The 24,864-nt window shown below is 40.7% G+C and overlaps 1 protein-coding gene across 2 annotated transcripts in view; it reads left to right on the forward strand.

The window, feature by feature from the left end:
* Window positions 1-4,936: 4,936 nt before the first annotated feature.
* The window catches only part of TBX19 (T-box transcription factor 19), a 29,955-nt gene continuing 10,027 nt past the window's right edge, over window positions 4,937-24,864 (forward strand). Inside the window, exons 1-5 of one of the 2 annotated variants that reach the window (XM_059073419.2) lie at window positions 4,937-5,133; window positions 12,193-12,457; window positions 13,809-13,943; window positions 18,565-18,626; window positions 19,831-19,892. In XM_059073419.2, coding sequence (XP_058929402.1) covers window positions 4,937-5,133; window positions 12,193-12,457; window positions 13,809-13,943; window positions 18,565-18,626; window positions 19,831-19,892 — 721 coding nt within the window. Of the gene's footprint in view, window positions 5,134-11,462; window positions 11,567-12,192; window positions 12,458-13,808; window positions 13,944-18,564; window positions 18,627-19,830; window positions 19,893-24,864 lie in introns of those variants that run through there. The other variant, XM_067030321.1, reaches the window with a different exon arrangement.

Genomic DNA, 24,864 nt, shown 5'->3' on the forward strand with positions numbered 1-24,864 from the left:
GTTTGGAGAGCAGATATAAAAGAATGTGTTCAATCTGCCATGCCTACTCAGAAGCATTTAAAAATTCCATTTTTAAAGGAAAAAGTATTCATATATTGTAAATAAAAAATATCTACACCAAACTTGTTAGCAGAGGTCATCTCTGGGTGTTGCGATTATGGGTAGTTTTTCTTTACTTGCTTATATTTTTCAAAATTATCTATAGCAAGATACTTAGTAACTAGAAAATAATGATCTAAGTAAAATGATATTATTATATAGCTGTCTCAGTCAAAGCATTTTATATTAGTTTCAAATCTAATGCTTAGTTGAACCATATGAAATTGCTATTTTTTCAAATAAAACAAAGGTTGAATAACAGTAATTTCATATGGTTCAATCTAAACTATCTAATATAGTACAGACCTTAGAGGTGACATAGCCTGGAAGGTGAAGCCATTGTCAACTCAGGTCAGATTAAAAGTCAAGAGAATGTAAACCATTTTTGATTGCTAGGTGACTCTTGGGGGTCACCCCAGAGCCATTGCCTGTGCTATTCTCCAAGGGCCATTCTTTACTGGGCCCACTGGTTGAAGATATTCATGTGCTAACCTAGTTTTCAGCAGCACACTGATTTGGATATAAGTGATAAGAAAAATAGTATTATTTCCTTCTTTTCTCCCTTATTGGTACGCTTCACACATATCTGTATTGTAATTCCCTGGGCATATGCCTTTTTCCCTCTTCTAGATTGTTACAGTCTTTGAAGGTAGGGATCCTCATCTTACTGGTATTTATGGATTGTTTGAGGAAACACTGCTCAGTGTATCACACAGTGTTTTCCTCTGAAGATTCATAGGAGAAATTTCTCTTGGGCAAATGACTTGTTTTTAGTTTAGGAGCACAGTGTAATGTATGCCAGATTGTATTTCCCCCACTTTGCATGGACTGCTAGGAAGGTCAGAGCCACGCTTGTGCCATAGTTCTAAGCAGTTCCTTATTGAAATCTCTGCTTAGATGTCTTGTGGTTTTTCTATTAGTTTCTTATTGCTGCTGTAACAATTACTATAAACTTAGTGGCTTAAAGCAACACGAAGTTATCATCTTACAGTTCTGGAGTTCAGGCATCTAAAATCAGTTTCACTGGACTAAAATCCAGGTGTTGGCAGGTGTTTCTTCTGGAGACTGTAGGGGAGAATCCATTTCCTTATCTTTTACAACTTCCTGGGCTTGTTACCCCTTCCTCCGTTTTCAAAGCCAGCAGCACATTATCTTCTCTTCTCTCTGACTTCTGCTTCTGTGCCTACATCTTTTCTGACTCTGATCCTTTTTCCTCCTTCTTATAAAGACCCTTGTGATTACCTTGAGCCTACCCTGATAATCCAGGATAAAATCTCCCCATCTCAAATTTTTAACTTAGTCATACCTGCAAAGCCTCCTGCCCCCGCCCCTTTAATAGATTTTAGTTTTTAGAACAGTTTTAGGTTCACAGGAAAATTGAGCAGAAAGTACAGAGATTTCCCGTACACTTTCTACCCCCATACATGCATAGCCTCCTCCACTATCAATATCCTGCACTGGGGCGGTACATTTGTCACATTGATGAACCTACATTGACATGTCATCATCACCCAAAGCCCATTGTTTACATTCTTGGTGTACATTCTATGGGTTTGGACAAATATATAATGACAGGTATTCACTATTATGATATCATACAGAGTATTTTCACTGCCCTAAAATTCCTCTGTGCTCTGCCCATTCATCTCTCTTTCTCCCAACCCCTGGCAACCACTGTTCTTTTCATTGTCTCCATAGTTTTGCCTTTTCCAGAGGGTCATATAGTTGGAACTATACAGTATGTAGCCTTTTTGGATTGGCTTTTTTCACTTAGCAATATACATTTAAATTTCCTCCAAGTATTTTCATGGCTTGATAGCTCATTTCTTTTTTAGCACTGAATAATATTCCATTGTTGGGATGTGCCACAGTTTATTAATCCATTCACCTACCGAAGGCCTTCTTGGTTACTTCCAAGTTTTGGCAGTTATAAATAAAGCTGCTGTTAACATGTGTGCGGGCTTTTGTGTGGACATAAGTTTTCAACTTATTTGAGTGAATACCATGGAGTGTGATTGTTGGATCGTGTGGTAAGAGTATGTTTAGTTTCGGAAGAAATCACCAAACTGTCTTCCAAGTGGCCGTACCATTTCGCATTCCCACCAGTGGTTAATGAGAATTCCTATCGCGCTGCATCCTCATCAGCATTTGGTGTTGTCAGTGTTTGGGGTTTTGATCATTCTAATAGTCATGGAGTGTTAACTCATTATTGGTTTAACCTGCATTTTCCTGATGACATATGATGTTGAGCAGCAGAGTTCCTTTTTATCACGTGAGGTAACATATTCACAGGTTCTGGGGATTAGGGCATGGTCATCTTTTTTTTTTTTTGCAGTACGCGGGCCTCTCACTGTTGCGGCCTCTCCCGTTGCGGAGCACAGGCTCCGGACGCGCAGGCTCAGCGGCCATGGCTCACGGGCCCAGCCGCTCCGCGGCATGTGGGACGTTCCCAGACCGGGGCACGAACCCGCGTCCCCTGCATCGGCAGGCGGACTCTCAACCACTGCGCCACCAGGGCAGTCCTAGGGCATGGTCATCTTATTCAGACTGTCACAATCTTCTCAATATTAATTCCGTGAAAATGAAAATTTTTCTTTCCCTAACTAAAGCAGTACCTCTGTAAACCCCTCTCCCTGCATCCTTCCCCATCTCAGTAACTGGCCCTCTCATCTACTAATCATTCACCGCAGGCACTCCCTCCCTCCACCCACATCCAGTCCTTCATGCGGTTCTGCCATATCCACTTCTAAGATGTATCTAGAGTCCAATCACGTGTCTTTGTGGCCACTGCCACCACCCTAGGCTAAGCTACCACCATCTCTCACCTGAACCACTGTAACAGCCCTCAAATTTTTCTCTTCAACTCTTGCCTTTTACTATAGTCTCTATAAATCATCCAGATTAAAAAAAAACAAACCACAAAGCAAAACATGCTATCTTCCTACTTTAATACACACTAATACAGTAGTTTCCTTTCTCCCTCCTATAGCTCATAAGGCCCCTCTTAAAGCACATCTCACTCTGCTCTCTTTACCACCATATTCTTGCCACGCCAACCCCCTCATTATTCTCTAAATGGCCCAAGCCATGCTTCTTGCATGTGGTTCCTCTGTGTGAACTCTTCCCCCAACTCTTTCCTGACTAAATCCTTGTCATCTTTTTGGTCTCAGCTGAAATGTCTCCTCCTCAGAGGTGACTGTCTATACAACCCCACTTTACTTTGCACCCATTTTTCTCCACCACCTCACCCCTTTACATAGCCTTCATAGACTTTTCACTATTGGTAATTACTCAGTTGTTGTTTACTTTATGTCATTCATCTTCTCTCTCAGGTTGTTAATTTCATGAAGGCAGGGCCATTTCTGTTTCATTCATCATTGGATGCTTCATTGGTATTTGGCACTTAGGAGGCACTGAATGCATTTTGTATATTATCCTTACCCTGACTTTATCTTACCTTTTTGCTTTTATTTTCCTTTTTTAAAGGAAAATAAATTAAAAAAAAATTTCCTTTGTTGGGGTATAGTTGATTTACAACGTTGTGTTAGTTTCTGCTGTACAGCAAAGTGAGTCAGTTATACTATTTTTCTTTTGTTTGGATCTTCTACAGCTTTCTGCTGTACCCAGAGAAAAACTCACAAGTCCCAGGATCTACTCAGAGTTGAGGAGGCAGAGCTATCTTTGCCCTTTGCCCCTCCCCATTTGTACTATGTGTCATGGGTAAAAGAAATGTTTTCTACTAGTATTATCTCCCAAGGGAAAGTGGGGATTCACCCCAGAATACCAGCTAGGCCATGGACCATCTGAGGGGAAAGCCAGAATACCTTTCTGGACTTGAGATTAAAATTGCTCTCCATAATAATGTAAAAAGCTTATTTTCACTCACTGGGGGCAGAGTGCTTCCTTAGATTAATATGATGCTAAATGATTTTTTTCCCTTCCACTGGCTAGGTTTGGAGATAAATACTTAGACTGTGGATTCTGAGGAGGAGGAACAAGGTTCAGAGCTCATCTGCTTGTAGAGGCAATGAGGACACTTGAGATGAACAGGGTGTGAATGTGTAGGATTCCTCAGGAGATTGGTGACCAGTAGGGGATACCCTGGGAGAAAGAGGTCCTTAGCACTTTTCTCCTGATCTCTGACCCTTGAGCAGGTGGCACACAGAGCACCTTCCTTCATTCTGCATCACAGTTGTCATTCCTTGGCACAGTGCCCTTGGCCTTCCATATATGCTGTTCTATTCAGAGCTAACGAATAGCTTATGGATTTAGTTTCTCGACTGGGTCAGGAAAGCCTGTACTGGCATCAAGTTTGTCGATCCTCCCCAGGACCTCTTTCCCTATAGGTGCCACATGCCATGATTTATACACAAACATGATTTGCCTGATCGTTGCAGTCTGGGCCCAGAACAATTTTAATTAACAGGAAAATGGTCCTCAATACACCGATTAGACCTCTTCAGGTACAGCAAGATAAAAGCCTGATAATTTGGATGGAGTACTCTTCTTAAATGTCTACTCTATACACAGCAGCCAATGGGAAAGCCAGACTGTCTCCCACCTGATCCAATGAGTAATTAAGAGAGGGCTTTTTCTTCCCCATCTCTCCCCTCCCTCCACCTCCCACCCCAACTAAAGCTTAACAGGTTGGTGGTATAATTTGGAGACTTTCAGGGGTGTCATGCTAGGAGCTTAGGCAAGAGACAGGGCGTCTCTTCCCCAGATCCCCAGGCATGTCCAGCTGGATTTGAAAAACAGGCAAGTGACAGGAGGAAAGAGGTGGAAGCAGGCAAAGTAGGTAACGTTTCTCAGCAAAGTTTGAGAGGGTCCTGTGGCCATGAGTGAGCTGGGCACGCAGAAGACCAGCGATGGCGCCGTCTCTCGCCTGCTCAATGTGGTGGAAAGTGAGCTTCAGGCAGGGAGGGAAAAAGGCGACCCTACGGAGAAGCAACTTCAGATCATTCTGGAGGATGCCCCTCTCTGGCAGAGGTTCAAGGAAGTCACTAATGAAATGATCGTGACCAAGAACGGCAGGTGAGTTTATCTACGGCCCTGCTTGGGCTGGCGGGGCTTGGCAAGGGAAGCAAAGCCCCTTGAATATTGCAGAGGCTGCTGCTCTTAACTCAGAGGCAGCGGGGTCTGATTAAACATGCTCCCGAGAAGGACAGTCTCCCACGGCTTTCCCCCAGCCAACTTAATTAATTTCTCTGAGATCATCAGAGAAGTGGAGGGTGAAGCCACCTGTCCTGCATGCATTTTAAATGAAGAAATTCTGGGAAATTATTATAAAGCTGGGCACGTCCCATGGGTTTGGGAAATGCACTCAAATGTCAGAAAATAATGTTAATTTTTGACTGACTGTATATCCTGGAGCAGATTATTATTCTTTGAGCCCCAACTCTGTTCAGATAAGGTAAAAGGCAACTTTATTTGGAAGCTGGATGGCTTCCTCTGAAGTGTAGCTAACTTGCCAGACATTTCTGACTAGTTGAAGATTCAGAGGCAAAAAGGCAAGTTTAATCTCACTGCCTGTCACTGCATCTGCTTCTTCCTGGGTGTTTGTGGTGAGTGTTCATTTGAGATTGAGTGTGTTTATGACGATGTGAGAGCTTTTGCTTTAATAGTTAATGAAACCATAATATACTGAACTGAGAAAAGAGAAGATGCCTTCCTTTTTTTTTTTTTTTCATTGCAACAAATTAGGGATTAACTGAAATGGATCTCTGTTGGCATTTCTTGGGTTCTATTAAATCTATCCCTGCCAAGTGATGTCTAAGTAATATTAGGAGCTTTTATGTAGTAGAGGAGATAAAAATATTTAGAAAGAAAATCTCAGTGCTCCCAGCTTGGCCAAACAGGTCCCAACATTCAGTCGACACTGATCTTTTTGTTCACGTGCTCACGAAAGTACAAAACATCGAAAGGCATTTTCAATATGATTAGTTTCAGCAGAACTTTGTGACCCTTGAGAGAAATTCTGTTCTCCAATGACAGAAAAGTCCAAGCTAGTTGAACTTCTGGCAGGCTTTTGTCCTTGTGAAAAATTTCCATTCCTGATGTCTCACTTTTCCATTTCTGCATAAAATGCACGGTATAGAGAATGAACCATTCCCATCTATCCGGGAAAATTATGAACTTGAGTATTGTTGTGTGACATTAAAGTGCTTCGTAAGTAAAACGTGTTCCAGAAATAAGGGCATTTCAATAAATTGTGATTAAGAGTAGCAGGAATATCAACCTTGCTTGATGCTTCTATTTTCTCTCTCTAAATGGGTCCCATATTTATTTCATATATAGGATTTATTATTTTTTAATATTTGTAATTATAATTACACCTGTTCCTACTCTTGATCTGTATTGACACATTATTTTTGGTAGAAAGAAATAGAAAACATGTTTTTAATTTCAAAGAATCCTCCTCAATTCCTAATTGGATTTACTTTCATCCCTTTCAAAGATGAGTGATGACATAATGGTAAAAATTTTATGATGTCTGATGACAGGTAGAACTTTCTGTTCATTATTCTTTGTAGTTACACTAATACTTAGCCTCATACTATCTGTGTGGCTGTCAAAGCAGTCACATATGGAAGTAAAATAAGTACAACTGTCAAGAAGAAATAGTTAATCTATTTCAGTGAGGAATAAAGAAAAGTTTCTAAAACTATTATAAAATTCAATTTAATAATATGTCATATTGGTATGGACTTTTATAATTTCAGAAGAGCTTTCTCTTGCCTTTTTGCACCTATATAATTTTTTCTTCATATTTAAAACTGAAAAGTCTTCACATGTTTAAAGTCATTAACTATGTGAAAATTATTCTTTGTAGAAAGAGTCTAATTATGGTCAACATGGTTATTCTTATTTTCTGTGGAGGTCCTGGTGACATTTCATCTCCTTAGTGAACTGAATCTTTTCTTAGAGTTTCTGAACCCCGTAGCGTCAAGATTTTGCCAGGAGATAGAAAGTTCCCTTTGTACTTCAGATAAAGAAGAGAAGACAAATCTCTACGAAATTGATGTGGTTGATAATGAATGAGCGTGGTCTGGAATTACTCTCAATCTCTTAGTTTCTCAGAATAAATTGTTAACAACACTTTCCTGCTCTGGATATAGACACATCTTTCTTGTTTTGTTGTCTTCTGTACTCTCGTCTTCACCTTTTTCCCTCCCACTTTTTTTCTCCTCACCATCTATTCCTGTATCTCTCTGTTTTACCCATTTTCCTCTGGCTGTAGAATGATGTCTACTCTAGAGGCAGCATCCCTGCCTTTCACACAAACTCCTGAGCCTGGGGTAGATGGATCTGTGGCCCTTCTCTGCGGAGAAAAACATTCCTGGTTGTTAATACCCAGTCCTCACCCTTTTCATGCGCGTTACTCGCCTGCCCCTGCAGGCAGTTGACTTTCTGACTTTTCTAAAGCTTCAGTGAGGGTAATCAGATAGCTCTTGCACACTTGAGTGTAATTGTTCTGTGTAATAGCAACTTTTAAAACAGCATAGGATGGGCTGATGAATTAAGAGTCATTTTCAAATGGAGACTTATTTATGTGTAGAAATAGGAGGCTTGCTTCTGACATTGATCAGAAGTAGTAAACAGAGATTTTCCCTGAAAATCATTGAATTATCCCCAGAAACTGGGATTATGATGGTTCTTCGTTCCTCCTGCTCCTGTCCCTCCCTCCCCCCCACCCCGTTTTACTATTTCTTTTTCCTTTCCTCTTTCTTTATTCTTCCCTTCTTTTTTATTTAAAATGCTTGCTTATTCATATTCAATAGTCTTTCAGACCTAACAATAACAATTATAATACTCCCCTAGAGCTCATTTGAATCACCACTAGTGTATCCAGCCTTTAAGTACTTCCTTTCATCTCCATCCTTTAAGCTAGGAACTTATATTTTAGGTTGCAGAAAAAAATTTATTTCAGCTTTCAGTGGCAAGTAAGTGAAATCTCTTGCACCTTTTGTTTTCTCTACAGTAACATCTTCACCTTAGGGGAAAAAGCTATATTTCATGTGTATTTCCATGCAGTTAAATAATTTGATTTCATTTGGATTAAATTTACCTTGAGGAGATGTTAAGAAATTGGAAGGATTTCTGATGTAATTGGTGTATCCATTTGTTATCATAAAGTAAGTGTTAGGATCATTAAGTTGAACTTGCCAGTGATTAAGTGATGTTGGTGCAGTGAGCTAATGCTCATAGTTTCCAGGCATGGAGTTGCAAGAGGAGAGAAAACCAAGATTGCACATCAGAAAATAATTTTCCATATCCCTGTAGTCCATGGATATTTTTCTCTGAAGTTTACAATCGCAGTTTATGAGGATCATATGTATTTGTGTGATCTGCCTCTAACCAGGCTACTTTGGTTTCTTGCTGCTCTTCCTATAAACCTCAGTATCCATGTCCTATGTGTACACAAGCATGCACACTCCATCAGGATTATTATAGCTCTGTGAGGAAATGGAGGAAGGCATTTACAAGTGAAACTTCCTGAATTTTGCCTTTAACCATCTCTGCTGTTTTTTCCCCACCTAGAAAATCTGCTTTATCTCTGCCCTCTTTCTTCCTTCCCACAGACCTCACTCCTCAGAGCCTTCTCCAGCAGTGCTGGCTCTCAAGATCCTCTGTTAGAGAAATAAAAACTGAAAAACTAACCTCACAGTAAATCAACACAGAGTTCACTGGCCAAGACTAAGCATGTGTGGTTCCTCAAGCCTGGTTTTGGGGAGCGCTTATATGCCCTGCCACATTTGCTTCTCTCTCTCTCTCTCTCTGACATGGGGTCTGATTTACATATTTCTCAGCTTCTCAAAGACTCTTGGCCATCTCTGTGGTTAGCCACACCTTGGGAAGAAAAGGGAAAAAAGATCAAATTGATAAGAAGTGCAGTTTATCCCTGAAAGCATAGCCTGGTCATGAGTGCTGCCCATAAGTAAATAGATAACACATCCCGGTCCTTGTGAGGCCAGAGAAAGAGGCAGGGGTGAGGCAGGAGGAACTGAACTTGGCTTAGAGGCAGGGTGAGCTCCATTGCCAGTTACAAGACTTTTGGATGGTTGACTGACTTTTATTTACTCCTCATTGGCATAATGGAGATAAAAATACATAGCATCTCTTAGTTCATTTGTGTTGTGATAAAAAGTAAAAATACTAAAATCCTTGGCAAATGAAGTACTAGAGAATAAAGCAGCAACTGGTTCTACCACGTTTTGGATGTGTCCTGCTAAGAGCCAGGACACCATGGCTTCTTTACTTCTTTACTTTTCTTTTGTTAACAGCTTTATTGTGATAATTTACATACCATACAATTCACCGATTTAAAGTAGATCATAATGTCTTCAAGGTTCATCCATGTTATAGCATTTTTACTGACAAACTACATTTCATTGTATAAATATACCTCGTTTTATTTATTCACTCATCAACGGACACATATGTTGTTTCCATTTTTTGACTGTAATGAATAATGCTGCTATGACTGTCTGTATACAACTTTTTATGGGTGTATGTCTTCATTTCTCTTGCATATACACCTAGGAATGGAATTGCTGGGTCCTATGGCAACTCTGTATTTTAACAGAGGAAAGTGCAAGACTTTTTTCCAAAGCGGCTGGACCATTTTATATTTCCACCAGCAATGTCTGAGGGTTCCAATTTCTCTACATCTTTACCTATGCTTGCTGTTGTTCACCTTTTTTTATTATAGCCATCCTAGTGAGTGTGAAGAATGATTTCAAGGGTAGGTTCTGGTTCAGTTTGTTTGGTTTCAACTCCCACCCTTCCTGAATGTATGGACTTAAGCTAGTTTACTTAAACTCACCAAGCTTCAATTTCATTATCTCAGGTACCCACCCTCTAGTACTCAAAGGTACTATCTATTAAATGCTTGCTAAGAACTACACCAGGGGTATGAAACTTGGTTGGTATAAAATCCTCCAGGCTTTTTGTATTCTGCCATGAGATTTGAAGTGGTCTCTAAGATAGGACATTTAGAAAAGAGGGGGTGCTGAAAACAGATCCCCATTACGCATCCACAACTGGAGGACTAAGTTGGAAGAGAATCCAGCAAAGGAGTCAGAAAGGAAGAATTGATGAGGTGGGCGAACCAAAGGGAAAAAAATCCTTTCTGTCCAGAGAGCTCAGGGAGCCCAAGTAATTTGAACTCAGGAGACCGAGAAGCCTGGATGCTTCGAGTCCATCTCTAGATCCATCCCTTGTCGTCTGTTGGTCATCTTCCTCACTTAACATATGTACCAATTCCCATTGTACCTCACCTCAAAACCAGGAACCTCTGGACACAGGAGGTGGTCTTTGTGATCGTCCAGTTCCTCATCTGTGCCCATTCTGCTTTTTTTTTTTTTTTTTTGCGGTACGCGGGCCTCTCGCTGTTGTGGCCTCTCCCGTCGCAGGGCACAGGCTCCGGACGCGCAGGCTCAGCGGCCATGGCTCACGGGCCCAGCCGCTCCGCGGCACGTGGGATCTTCCCGGACCGGGGCACGAACCCGCGTCCCCTGCATCGGCAGGCGGACGCTCAACCACTGCGCCACCAGGGAAGCCCCCATTCTGCTTTTAACACTTCTGCTCCTGGCAACCCCATCTCTTAGCAGTGGACACATTCCAGTTTCCCCCTTTTCATTCTCCTCCCAGCCTCGCCAGAAGCACAAATCCTCAGAGTGACTCCCCCTTATTCCCTTGGATATCTCCTTAGTTATTGTCTTAAAAGCTAAAGATTCCCTAGACCAGTACATTTTAAGCTCTAATGTTCCAATGACTCACCTTGGGATTTTGTAAAAGCACAGATTCTGACTGAGTAGGTCTGGAGTGCTACCTGAGGGTCTGGATTTCTGATAAATTTCCAGCTGATACGGATGCTGCTGATTCATAGACCACTCTGAGTAGCACATGTCTAGATCCTAGATTGTTAGCTTCTCAACTTGGGGATTCAGATTTTAAAAGATGTATTGACAAATAAGACAGCCTCTGGGGCAATTGCATGGTGGTGAGGGTCTGTCTGGAAACGGGGTCTTTTGAGGAGATTGGAGCAACTTAGAAAGTTTGGTGAAGGGAAAGGAAACTAAAGAGAATCAGAAGCCAGGTGAGATAGCTTCTCCAAATATTTGTGAGAGTAAGCTTGCTTGTGTTGCCCTAGAGGGTGGGAGAACGACCAGCGCATGCAGATCAGCGTGTCTCAAAGTGTATTTCTTTTCTTTTTTTTTTTTTTAGCGGTACGCGGGCCTCTCACTGTCGTGGCCTCTCCCGTTGCGGAGCACAGGCTCCGGAGGCTCAGCGGCCATGGCTCACGGGCCCAGCCGCTCGGCGGCATGTGGGATCTTCCCGGAGCGGGGCACGAACCCGTGTCCCCTGCATCGGCAGGCGGACTCTCAACCACTGCTCCACCAGGGAAGCCCTCAAAGTGTATTTCTTGAATGAAAATTCCCACAAGATGATCGGTGAGAAGAAGGTAGCACTGGTACATAAGTGCAGAGCATGCACAACCCCTCACCTCCTTTCCAAAAGTTCACGGTGCACACTGGTACATTAAAGCCTCTGACAAGTCCTGCAGGAAAGAAAGTGGTATGAATTGATGTATAGTCAAGCGTTCCCTTCACTTACTTTACCACAAAACCATGTTTTCCCTGGAACGCTATTACTATTATTCAGAACTGGTGTTCTTTGTGAGACGGAGAAGGGCTGCTTTGTGTCATTAGCATGAGAATCTGACGTAGGCTGGGAGGAAACCTCTGGAGAAAGCTCTGTGAGAACCTGGCATCTGACTATATACCTTAAGCTTCAGGAGGTACTTCATTCTAGTCAAATGACTAGATCAGTGGTTTTCAGACTTTAAAATGGAGCACAACGTTTAAAAGTAAAACCCCAATATAAAATACATTGGTAAAAAGAGGTTCATCTGGACTTGGGGCCGCTGGCCTGGCCCCTCTTCGTTTGGCCTCCCCCGGGGCATTTTCTGCACCCCTGGGGCAGAAAATGGAAGGTCTCCTCTGAGTGGAGAGAGGGCTGGACAAGCAGGGAGATGTCCCTAACACTCTAACATCCTTCCTGTGGCTCAGTTTCTGCCTTTTCTTTTAGACGGATGTTCCCGGTCCTAAAGATTAGCGTCACGGGGCTGGACCCCAATGCCATGTACTCGCTCCTGCTGGACTTTGTCCCAACGGACAGTCACCGCTGGAAGTACGTCAATGGGGAGTGGGTGCCCGCGGGCAAGCCAGAGGTCTCCAGCCACAGCTGTGTCTACATCCACCCGGACTCCCCCAACTTCGGGGCCCACTGGATGAAGGCACCCATCTCCTTCAGCAAAGTGAAGCTGACCAACAAGCTCAATGGAGGTGGGCAGGTACGACTGTCGCCCGGCCACCCTAACCCCACAACACCAATCAAGAAATATCAAGGGTGCATTTAGGCAATTAGGGGGTCCTCACCGACCTCTTCTCTCACGGAAGCCAATTATTCCCCGGAGTCCAAATGTGAACAGGAATAAACAGCTCTTAATTGGTGCTTTCAGTTTTTAATGGACTTCCTGATGTTAAGAGAGAGTGAGAGAGCGCAGTAGTTTACTTAATCATCGGGGGCCTTTCAGAGTTTTGTCTTGCGTGTGGTGCTTTTTACCCAGCTGGGGAGGAGGGAGATGTTTGTGGGTACCAGGGTTTTGTTATTCCCTTTCCCCTCTTTTTGGTGTAAGTGGCATGTTGGCAATAGACAACTACCTTAATAAAAAGCTGCTCCTAAATGAAATAATTGCTCCCTCCACTTGGGCACTGTGATAATTATCAATAGAATACTGAATCAGCTTTGGGTTTTCAGAAAAAAATATCCAAACAAACCTTAAATATGGAAGGTTTTATTTAAGGTCTCCAATTAGAGTAAACAAGATTTTGAGGCTTTTTATTCTTTTGTTTTCTCTGGTAGGATTGTGAACACTAGTGTACTGTCAAGGTTGTTATTTGGTTTATAAAATGTAGACTGTTTGGGGGGGATTAGAGACACAGCTGGGAGGAAGAGGTCTTGTTCCCCCAGATTTCCCTTTGGTCAGCCTCTTAGCTCTCAGAGTTCTCACCCCTTCTCTGATCTCTGAGCTTACCTAGCTGGAACATAGGGGTTCTTGTTTTAAGAGTGGAAGTCATCCACCTAAGTCTTTGCAGTATTCAGAAGGTTCCAGTTATTGATTAAAACAGGAAATTGAAAAGTAAACTATTAGTCCCTCCCAGATTTCACAACATGAGATTTTCAATAAACCTCTGGTTTGAATCACAAAGAGTGGATTTGATGTAGCCAGCAGATGTCAGCTGTCATTACACTTTAGGTAATGCAGCCCTTGTCAGGATTTTGAGATATTAGGATTCTTTATAGGAAGAAAAACAGTATGTTTCAACAGAGCAAAATCCACATCATTTTGCTGAAAATGGGAGAGAAGAAAAAGGAAGCCAGGATTTTGGCAGAAAACTGGACACTCTTTAGACCAGCTCTTCCCCGGCAACCCACCCCTCACCCTCCTATAAGCAACTCCAAAGTTATGCTCCCTGAGAGCTTCTAAAAAATATCCCCTCAGTAATTTCTCAGAGAGGTGGAGGCAGCTCAGGTGACCGGGGATTGCGTGTGTGTAGCCTTAACCGAGGTGGGCACTGGGTCATCTGTCACTTGTGCTGCCCCAGGCTGTGCATGTCCTCTCTCTCCTTCCACCTCAACAGATAATGTTGAATTCTCTGCATAAATATGAACCCCAGGTTCACATAGTGCGTGTTGGAGGTGCCCATCGAATGGTGATGAACTGCTCCTTCCCTGAAACCCAGTTCATAGCTGTGACTGCCTATCAGAACGAGGAGGTGAGTGTGTGTGTGTGTGTGTGTGTGTGTGTGTGTGTGTGTAGATGTCACCTGGAAGAATGTGGTAGGACTGGGTGGTGGTGCTTTTATTGCCATGACCAAGCTTGGATGAAAGGTAGATTTTCCAACCCAGAATAGCCAAAGCAATCTTGAGAACAAAAAATGGAGCTAGAGGAATCAGGCTCCCTGACTTCAGACTATACTACAAGGCCACAGTAATCAAGACAGTATGGTACTGGCACAAAAACAGAAATATAGATCAATGGAACAGGATAGAAAGCCCAGAGATAAACCCACACACATATGGTCACCTTATCTTTGATAAAGGAGGGAAGGATATACAGTGGAGAAAAGACAGCCTCTTCAATAAGTGGTGCTGGGAAAACTGGACAGCTACCTGCAAAAGTATGAAATTAGAACACTCTTTAACACCACACACAAAAATAAACTCAAAATGGGTTAAAGACCTAAATGTAAGGCCAGACACTATCAAACTCTTAGAGGAAAACATAGGCAGAACACTCTATGACATCAATCACAGCAAGATCCTTTTTGACCCACCTCCTAGAGAAATGGAAATAAAAACAAAAAGAAACAAATGGGATCTAATGAAACTTAAAAGCTTTTGCACAGCAGAAGATACCATAAACAAGACCAAAAGACAACCCTCAGAATGGGAGAAAATATTTGCAAATGAAGCAACTGACAAAGGATTAATATCCAAAACTTATAAGCAACTCAGGCAGCTCAATAACAAAAAAACAAACAACCCAATCCAAAAATGGGCAGAAGAACTAAATAGGCATTTCTCCAAAGAAGATATACAGATTGCCAACAAACACATCAAAGAATGCTCAACATCATTAATCATTAGAGAAATGCAAATCAAAACTACAATGAGATATCATCTCACACCAGTCAGATTGGCCATCATCAAAAACTCTAGAAACAATAAATGCTGGAGAGGGTGTGGAGAAAAGGGAACATTCTTGCACTGCTGCTGGGAATGTAAATTGATACAGCCACTATGGAGAACAGTATGGAGGTTCCTTAAAAAACTACAGATAGAACTACCATATGACCCCACAATCCCACTACTAGGCATATACCCTGAGAAAACCATAATTCAAAAAGAGTCATGTACCAAAATGTTTATTGCAGCTCTATTTACGATAGCCAGGACATGGAAGCAACCTAAATGTCCATCAACAGATCAATGGATAAAGAAGATGTGGCACATATATACAATGGAATATTAGTCAGCCATAAAAAGAAATGAAACTGAGTTATTTGTAATGAGGTGGATAGACCTGAAGTCTGTCATACAGAGTGAAGTAAGTCAGAAGGAGAAAAACAAATACCGCATGCTAACACATATATATGGAATTTAAGAAAAAATAAATGTCATGAAGAGATTAGTGGTAGGACTGGAATAAAACACAGACCTACTAGAGCATGGACTTGAGGATATGGGGAGGGGGAAGGGTAAGCGGTGACGATGTGAGAGAGTGGCAGGGACATATACACACTACCAAATGTAAATTAGATAGCTAGTGGGAAGCTGTGCATAGCACCTGGAGATCACCTCTGTGCTTTGTGACCACCTAGAGGGGTGGGGTAGGGAGGGTGGGAGGGAGGGTGATGCAAGAGGGAAGAGATATGGGAACATATGTATATGTATAACTGATTCACTTTGTTGTAAAGGAGAAACTATCACACTATTGTAAAACAGTTATATTCAAATAAAGATGTTAAAAAAAAAAAGAAAGGTAGATTTTCCAGGACTCAGATACGCTCAGCAGAGATGAAGTTAAGCAGTGCTGTAGTCGCTTTCCACACCCTCCTCTTTGTTTGCCAAAGGCCGGCCAGTGCTTCCACTGGTGCCAATAAGGCACAGCTGTGCATTGTAATACAATTAGCAGAAACGCAGAAGTCTGTTTCCAGGCCCTTGGCCTATGAAGAGCTGTGTGTCTCTCCTATTTTAAAGCAAATCTGTGGGAATTGATCCAGTCGCACACCTTCTTTGGGTTTGTGTTATGCTATCTGTCCCACTTGTTAGCTTTTTGGGGGCACATGTAGGTCTTTTCCTGCTGAACTTGAGCCACTCTGGTGGTTAGAGCAGAGTAGCCAGAATCTGGTCTCTGTGAACTCTGTGGGAGCAGGATTTTTTGGTCCATCCACATAACTTTAGGAGTTTCCAGGCCTGCTGGTCACCAGGACACCTGATGGGTTGGATTCTTTTTGATTAAACTTAAAAATTTTTTTTACTGGAGTATAGTTGATTTACAATGTTGTTAATTTCTGCTGTACAGCCAAGTGATTCAGTTATACATATACATTCTTTTTAATATTCTTTTCCATTATGGTTTATCTCAGCATATTGAACATAGTTTCCTATGTTATACAGTAGAACCTTGTTGTTTATCCATTCTATATGTGATAGTTTGCATCTAACCCCAAACTCCCAGTCCATCCCTCCCCCACCCCCCCAAATTTTTTTAATGGCAATACATGTTTATTAAAAAAAAACCCTACATGATAAACAAATAGTACAGAAGTATGTACAATGAAATAAAAAAGTAAAAGGTAAAAATGTACTCTTTCCTTCCTGCTTTATCAGTTCTACTCCCCCAGGGTACTACAAATAATAGCTTAGAGTGTGGTTATTTTTCCCCACACATATTCTATGCATTTATAAATATATATGAGTGTGTAGATTTCCTCACACAAATTGGTTCATGTTCATATTACTCTGCAATTACTTTTCTCCCCATATTTAACAGTGTATTATGAATATCTTTCTATGTAATTAGATTCAGGATTATCTCCTTTTCTGAAATGCCTGCAAAGGATAGACCATATTTCAGGCAATCAGTTCCCCACCAATAGACATTTAGGTTTTTCCAGTTGTTTTATTTTCTATGATGAATAATACTGCAGAGAATATTAAGCACCCAGAAATGGAACTGTTCTGTTGAGGGGAGTGTGTGTTTAGAACTGTGATAGACAAAGCCCCATCACCTCCCTCCAAAGGACATATCCATTTACAATCCCTACACCATTCTCAACATTTGTGATTACCTACTTTTTCAGCTTTGATAATTCGATAGGGCAGAAAAAAAAGGTATCTTATTGTTGCTTTAATTTGCATTTCTTTATTTGGAAGCTTTAAAAGATTTTTGGCATCCCACCCAGCCAACTGAGTCAGAATCTCCAGTGACAGTACCCAGAATCTGTAGTTTTAAGAGTCTCCTTAAAGGATTCTGATGATCATTCAGGTTTGGAAACTGCTGCCTTCGTGCCTACAGGTGAAATTAGTTGCACATTTAACTCACACTACAGATGTGCAGGGAAATGTAATTTCTCTTCTATAGGTAATCTGGCCTCTTGGCTGAGCCCCTCTAGCAGGTCAGTGGGAAGAGAAATTAACTAAATATCTGATCATTTAAAGAGACCCTCAAGTACTGCTCAGTTTTTATAGGCTGAACCACTTAGTTCATCAGATTGCCCTCCCTCCTCTGCTGCTCTCTGTAGGATGGAGTCTGGGTCTATGAGAGGGGGGTGGGCTTTTGCGATTTTGGAAAGGCAATGCCCCTTATCCACTTACATGCTGCCTGCTCTCTTAGTGCGTGGCTGGTGGAACCTGTTGTCTGGTTGCCCTCTGGGTAAGTGCTCAGAAGCTTTTCCTGGACATGGGCTGGACAGTTCCCTCTGAACTACAAACAGGGCCAAGGCCACACCTCCAGCAAGCTACCAGCCTGATGCTGTAATTCTGGTCTTGAACATGCCTCAGGGGAATCAAGTTCAGGAAAATCTAACCTCAGAGCCTCTGTCTCCTGATGATGTATCCCTGCCAGTTCGATGTAGATGCACCCTGAGAGGAGAGTGGCCACAGGGGTGGATAAAGGAGCCAAAATCTTCCTTTATTCAGCAAATATTTGCTGAGTATTACTACTTGCTGGTAATACTGCACTGTCCTCAAGGCACTTAAATCCCAGTGGGGAGAGATGAAAACCCTATATATATATATATATATATATATATATATATATATATATATATTTGGTCAGATGGCTCTGAAGAAAAATGAAGCAGGCTAAGGCCAGGGGGGATAAAGAGTGACAGTGGTTGGAAGTGATAGTTTTTTTTGTGTTAACATGGCCCAAAGGGTAAGTGATTATTTAAGAGTTAGGGGGTTGATACTAGTCTGTACTCAAGACTCTAGAGGCAGGTTCTCACCTGTATAACTCTCCTCTGTGTCTCAGTGACTGGAAAACTGATAGATGGTGGGTGTTCAATTGTTGTTGAAAAGAATGAATGAGTCATGGAATGAATGCTGGGTTTGGCACATAAGGCTCGTGCATTTCTAATGCTTTGTCCTTTCTTTGCTCACTTTATGCTATATTTGCCATTTTTACCACATGTGACGATAAAACGTTTCTTGTTGGACAGTGCAATAGTGATTTTGTGCAGAAGTAAGCAAAGAAACATGGAGAGGGAGAAAAAAAGAGAAAGGAGAGTTATTCTGATTTTACAGAAATTCACAGGTGAAGATAAAGGGTTCTGTCTGCCCATGCATGTTCTACTTTCACTAACACTTCTTGTCTTTTGTAAACACAAGATAACAGCTCTCAAAATCAAGTACAACCCTTTTGCCAAAGCCTTCTTGGATGCTAAGGAAAGGTGAGTAGAGAAATTTCAGTGAAATCTTATGATTTCTGCAAATGTGAAATTTATAATCATCTTGAAAGGAACTAACTAGTAGCACTTGCATTACCTTTGATAGAAGCATGTTTTTAATATTCAATTCAATGTCTAACAAAATCAGCAAAATAGAACAAACTCATAATTACCTGTCCCTTATAATATGGGTCCAGGAGATCCTGGAACTGGCCATGTTTCATTAGCCCTGTTTTACTACAGATTCTTAAAAGTAGTACAGTCCCATTAAAAATAAATAAGTGATTTAAATTTTTAATAATTCACCCTGTCCTTCCTACAATTATCTGAATAATATGATTTCAATAAGTTTTTTTTTAAAAAAACTAGATTTCACCTAGGAAAGGTGAGTAATTCATATGAGTTATTCATAAAGGTGAGAGGCTCATGTCTTTCAGGTCTGAGAGAAGACAAGTCAGAGACTTTTGGCGGTGTGAATGATTTCCTTTGAAGCGTTCAGATTTTATTGTCTATTTCAAATCTTTACACTAACTCCTATAACTGTCTAATTTTTCCTTTTCATCTTAAAGGCTCTAGATAAATAGACAGATATTTACAGTGATGTGTCACAGGGGTCTGTCCTGTCAATACTTGATTTAATTTTGATGATGTAGAAGAAATAACTTTTTCAGATAAGAAAAGTAGTATAATAAAAAAAGTTTAGGACTTTGAGTGAGAGATCCTAGCTTTGAGTCCTGGCTTTGCCATTTCCTGGCTTGCATAAGTCAATTTACTCTTCTGGGACCCATTTTTTAAATCTGCGAAATGGGCGTAGTAATACTGTCTCACAGGATCATTGGTGGATTTAGTATATCACACATGTGATTGTGCCTTGAAGTCCTATGCAAATCTTAGCTATTGTTATTGTTGCTTGAATTTTGTCAGCAGGAGCACTGACCACAGATCAGTAAGATCAAGCTAAATAGGGATAGGTGTAAATAAGGTAAACTGGAGTGACTGTAAAATTGCAATTCAAATAGCAATTACACAAGTAGATAAAGTAGGAGAAGGATATTGTGGGAAAGATGATAGCTTTGAGGGAAAAAAAGGTGTTTGATTTTCTTATTCCAAGAAACGTATTGCTATCCAAAGAGAATCTTGGGTGTACTTGATACTAGACTTGTATAATAAGCTGGACAGCCATGGTGCACTTTCATTGCTCTTTCAGGAACCACCTCAGAGATGTTCCGGAAGCTATGTCTGAGAGCCAGCATGTGGCCTATTCTCACTGTGAGTTGGGTGAACACTGGGTGGGAGGGGCCTGGCGCTACACAAGGAGCATCTCCACCGCACTCAGACTTTTTACCTGTCATGACTGCTTCAGGCTTGTCCCAAATCTTCTATCAAGACCCAACAGGTTATTTCTTCCACTCAAGACAAGTATATTCCCTTGCAAGAATTCCCAGAGAGAACCAGTGCTCCTGGGAGGCTTACTCAAATCCTAGGCAGGAAAGAAGAATGGAAATACTAAATTTCTTAGACTCTCGTTTTTGTGTCAGTGAGGCTAAAGAGCTCATAAAAAGGCATTCTGGGGGGCTTCCCTGGTGGCGCAGTGGTTGAGAATCCGCCTGCCGATGCAGGGTACGCGGGTTCGTGCCCCGGTCCGGGAAGATCCCACGTGCCGCGGAGCGGCTGGGCCCGTGAGCCATGGCCGCTGAGCCTGCGCGTCCGGAGCCCGTGCTCCTCAACGGGAGAGGCCACAACAGTGAGAGGCCCGCGTACCACAAAAAAAAAAAAAAAAAAATGCATTCTGGGTGTACCTCCTACCCTTACACTCCGCTCTTGCCTCTCTGTTTTGGATTTCCCTTGTTCTTAGTACTTGATAGTTTTTGAGTTGGTCACTGTTGCAATGCCTCAGGAAGGCCATCGCTTTGCATAGGAGGAAGCTTCTGCATTTGTTGACTGAAAAGCTGCAGTATTAGTGGAGTAATATACCTGGGATTCTGCAGGTAGATTGGATGTTCCTGACAGGGTGACACTCTCTCCATGTCTCAGATCAGAGAGAAGGTCCCATGGTGGAGCAGGTCCTCTAAACCTGCAACAGTAACACAAAGTCAGTGGCATCAGTGTCTTTAATTTAGATGATAGTGGCTTGCTAGGATTCCTTCTGCAGTTTTCCAGCTATGGTACTCCTTACTCTCTCCTTCCCCTAAACCTCAGTGCATTTTTCATTGCAGAAGTGGCAGTATAGCCACATAAAGAGAAGCAGCTCTCAGAAAAGCATTTAAAAAAAACTTTTCTCAGGAGTCTTTTTTTTTTTTTTTTTGTCTAGTTCCCATCTGTCACCATAGAAAATTATTACAATTTATTGACTATATTCCCTCTGCTGTATATTTCATCCTCATGACTCATATGTGACTGGAAGTTTGTACCTCTTAATCTCCCTCACCTATTTATTTCCTTCCAACCCCCCCTCTTCTCTGGTAACCACCTGTTTGTTCTCTGTATCTATGAGTCTGTTCTGCTTTGTTATGTTTGCTCATTTATTTTGTTTTTTAGATTCCACGTGTAAGTGAAATCATATGGTATTTAACTTTTTAAAATCTGACTTATTTCACTTAGCATAATACCCTCTAGGTCCATCCATGTTGTTGCAAGATTTCATTATTTTTTATGGCTGAGTACTATTCCATTATCTATCTATCTATAGATAGATAGATCTAGATATATCTATATCTATATCTGTATCTCTTCTTTATCCATTCATCTCTTGATGGTCACTTAAGTTGCTTCCATATCTTAGCTATTGTAAATAATGCTGCAATGAACATAAGGGTGCATATATCTTTTCCAATTAGTGTTTTTGTTTTCCTTGGAAAAATACTGAGAAGTGGAATTGCTGGATTGTACAGTAGTTCTATTTTTAATTTTTTTGATTTAATTTTTAAAAAACTTTATTTATTTGGCTGTGTCAGGTCTTAGTTGTGGCATGCAGGATCTTTGCTGCAGCATGCAGGATCTTTCATTGTGGCACACAGGCTTCTCTCTAGCTGTGGCGTGCGGGCTCTCAGGTGCACGGGCTCAGTAGTTGCAGTGCATGGGCTTAGTTACCCTGCGACATGTGAGATCTTAGTTCCCCAACCAGGGATTGAACCCACATCCCCTGCATTGGAAGGTGGATTCTTAACCACTGGACCACCAGGGAAGTCCCTATTTTTAATTTTTTGTGGAAACTCCATACTGTTTTCCATAGTGGCTATACCAGTTTATATTCCTGCCAACTGCTTACAAGGGTTCCATTTTCTCCACACCCTAAAAAACGCTTATTATTTTTTAGATAATAGCCATTCTGACAGGTGTGAGGTAATATCTCATTGTGGTTTTGATTTGCATTAATCTGATAATTAATGATGTTGAGCATCTTTTCATGTGTCTGTTGCTCATCTGTAGTTCTTCTTTGGAAAAATGTCTCTTCAGTTCCTCTTCCCATTTTTCAGTTGGGTTGTTTGCTTTTTTGATGATAAGTTGTATGAGTTCTTTGTATATTTTGGATATTAACCAGATATATCATTTACAAATATCTTCTCTCATTCAGTAGATGGCCTTTTTGTTTTTTTTCTCTGTGCAAAAGCTTTTTAGTTTGATGTAGTCTCATTTGTTTATTTTTGCTTTTGTTTCCCTTTCCTGAGAAGACAGATCCAAAAAAAAATATTGCTAAGACCGATGTCAAAGAGTGTACTGCCTATGTGTTTTCCTAGGAGTTTTATGCTTTCAGGCCTTCCATTTAAGTCTTTAATCCATTTTGAGTTTATTTTTGTATATGATATGAGAAAGTAGTACAGTTTGATTCTTTTTCATGTAGCTGTCTAGTTTTCCCAGCACCACTTTTTTTTTTTTTTTTTTTTTTTTTTTTGTGGTATGCGGGCCTCTCATTGTTGTGGCCTCTCCCGTTGCGGAGCACAGGCTCTGGACGTGCAGGCTCAGTGGCCATGGCTCACGGACCTAGCCGCTCTGTGGCATGTGGGATCCTCCCAGACCGGGACATGAACCAGTGTCCCCTGCATCGGCAGGAGGACTCTCAACCACTGCACCACTAGGGAAACACCCATCACCACTTTTTGAAAAGGCTATCTTTTTCCCATTGTATATTCTTGCCTCTTTTGTCATAGATTAATTGATCATGTAAGTGTAGGTTTATTTCTGGGCTCTCTATTCTGTTTCATTGATGTATGTGTCTATTTTTGTGCCAGTACCATACTGTTTTTATTATTGTAGGTTTTGCAGTTTAGTTTGAAATCAGGGAGCATGATACCTCCAGCTTTGTTCTTCTTTCTCAAGATTGCTTTGGCTATTCAAGGTCTTTTCTGTTTCCATACAAATTTTAGAATTAATTGTTTTAGTTCTGTGAAAATTATCTTTGGTATTTTGACAGGGATTGCACTGAATCTGTAGATTGCCTTGGGTTGCATGGTCATTTTAACAATATTAATTACTTCAATCCATGAACATGGTGTGTCTTTCCATTTGTTTGTGTTATCTTCACTATCTTTCATCAATGCCTTACAATTTTCCAAGTACAGGTCTTTTACCTCCTTGGTTAGATTTATTCCTAGATATTTTATTCTTTTTGATACAATTATAAATGGGATTGTTTTCTTTATTTCTCTTTCTGATAGTTCATTGTTAGTGTATAGAAATAACAGATTTCAGTATATTATTTTTGTATATGGCAACTGTACTGAATTCATTTATTAGTTCTAGTAATTTTTTGGTGATGTCTTTAGAATTTTCATTATATAGTATCATCTGCAAACAGTGACAGTTTTACTTCTTCCTTTCAAATTTGGATTCCTTTTATTTCTTTTTCTGGTCTGATTGCTGTGGCTATGGACTTCCAATAATATGGTGAATAAAAGTGGCAAGGGTGGGCATACTTGCCTTGTTCCTGATCTTAGAAAAAATGCTTTCAGCTTTTCATCATTGAGTATGATGTTAGCTGTGGCCTTGTCAATATATGGTCTTAATATGTTGAGGTATGTTCCCACTATGCCCACTTTGTTAAAAGTTTTTTATCATAAATGGATGTTATATTTTGTCAAAAGCTTTTTTTTTTTGCCTCTATGCAGATGATCATATGATTTTTATTTTTCAGTTTATTAATGTGTATCACATTGATTGATTTACAGATATCAAACCATCCTTGCATGTCTGGGATAAATCCTACTTGATCATGGTATATAATCTTTTTTATATATTGTTGAATTTAGTTTGCTAGTTTTTTGGAGCATTTTTACATCTATGTTCATCAGAGATATTGGCCTGTAATTTTCTTTTTTGTTGTTTTTTTCCTTTTTGTTTTGTTTTGTAATTTTCTTGTTTGTGGTGCTTTTGTCTGGTTTTGGTATCAGGGTGATGCTGAACTCATAGAATGAGTTCAGAAGCATTCCTTCCTCTTCAGCTTTTGGGATAGTTGAGAAGGATAGTTGTTAACTTTTTAAAATATTTGGTAGAATTAAACTGTAAAGTGGTCTGGTCCTGGACTTTTGTTTGTTGGGAGTTTTTCGATTACTGATTCAATTTCATTACTGGTAATCAATTTGTTCATATTTTCTATTTTTTCCTGATTCAGTCTTGGGAGATTGTACATTTCTAGGAGTTTATCCATAGAAAAAGCACATTTTAAGTGTCTTGGAATAAAAAGCATTTTTGTATAGGATAGGATCACATATGGAGCCATACCTTTTCAAAGTTCATATGTTGCAGTCTTCTCAGTAAGCTTCTTAAGGTATATACCTTATATGCGGCAAACTACATGGACAAAAGTCTGGTTCTGTGGGACCACTTGCCTAGCTTTGCTCACTGGGCACCTGAATCTTGATTCTGTTATTCAGGTAGGGATCCCTTGGGCCATGTGTCTATACAAAAATGAGAAAATGAAGATAACAAAAGGTTTTGTTGAGAATGACTGACATACATTTTGTAATATGAATTCTGTACAATTTGCTTACTTATACTTAAAAAGTATTAAGCAAATGGTTTTTAATAAAAGTTCCATTTCCATATTACTGAAGCCCTGGTGACAATCCCTAGTCAATATTCTTAAGGAACATCTCTGGTGTGTCTGAATCCTTATCTGTGGGCCCCTCAGTTGAGAGCTAGTTGGTGAAAGGATGTGCTTCTTGTTCCAGTGCCTGTATTACTAAGTCTCAATCTTTTCCCTTGAATTCCCTTGAAGTAGAGTCTTCTATTCAGAATGTTCACT

This window comes from Kogia breviceps, chromosome 1 (assembly GCF_026419965.1).
Source record: "Kogia breviceps isolate mKogBre1 chromosome 1, mKogBre1 haplotype 1, whole genome shotgun sequence".
NCBI classification, from domain to species: Eukaryota; Metazoa; Chordata; class Mammalia; order Artiodactyla; family Physeteridae; genus Kogia; species Kogia breviceps.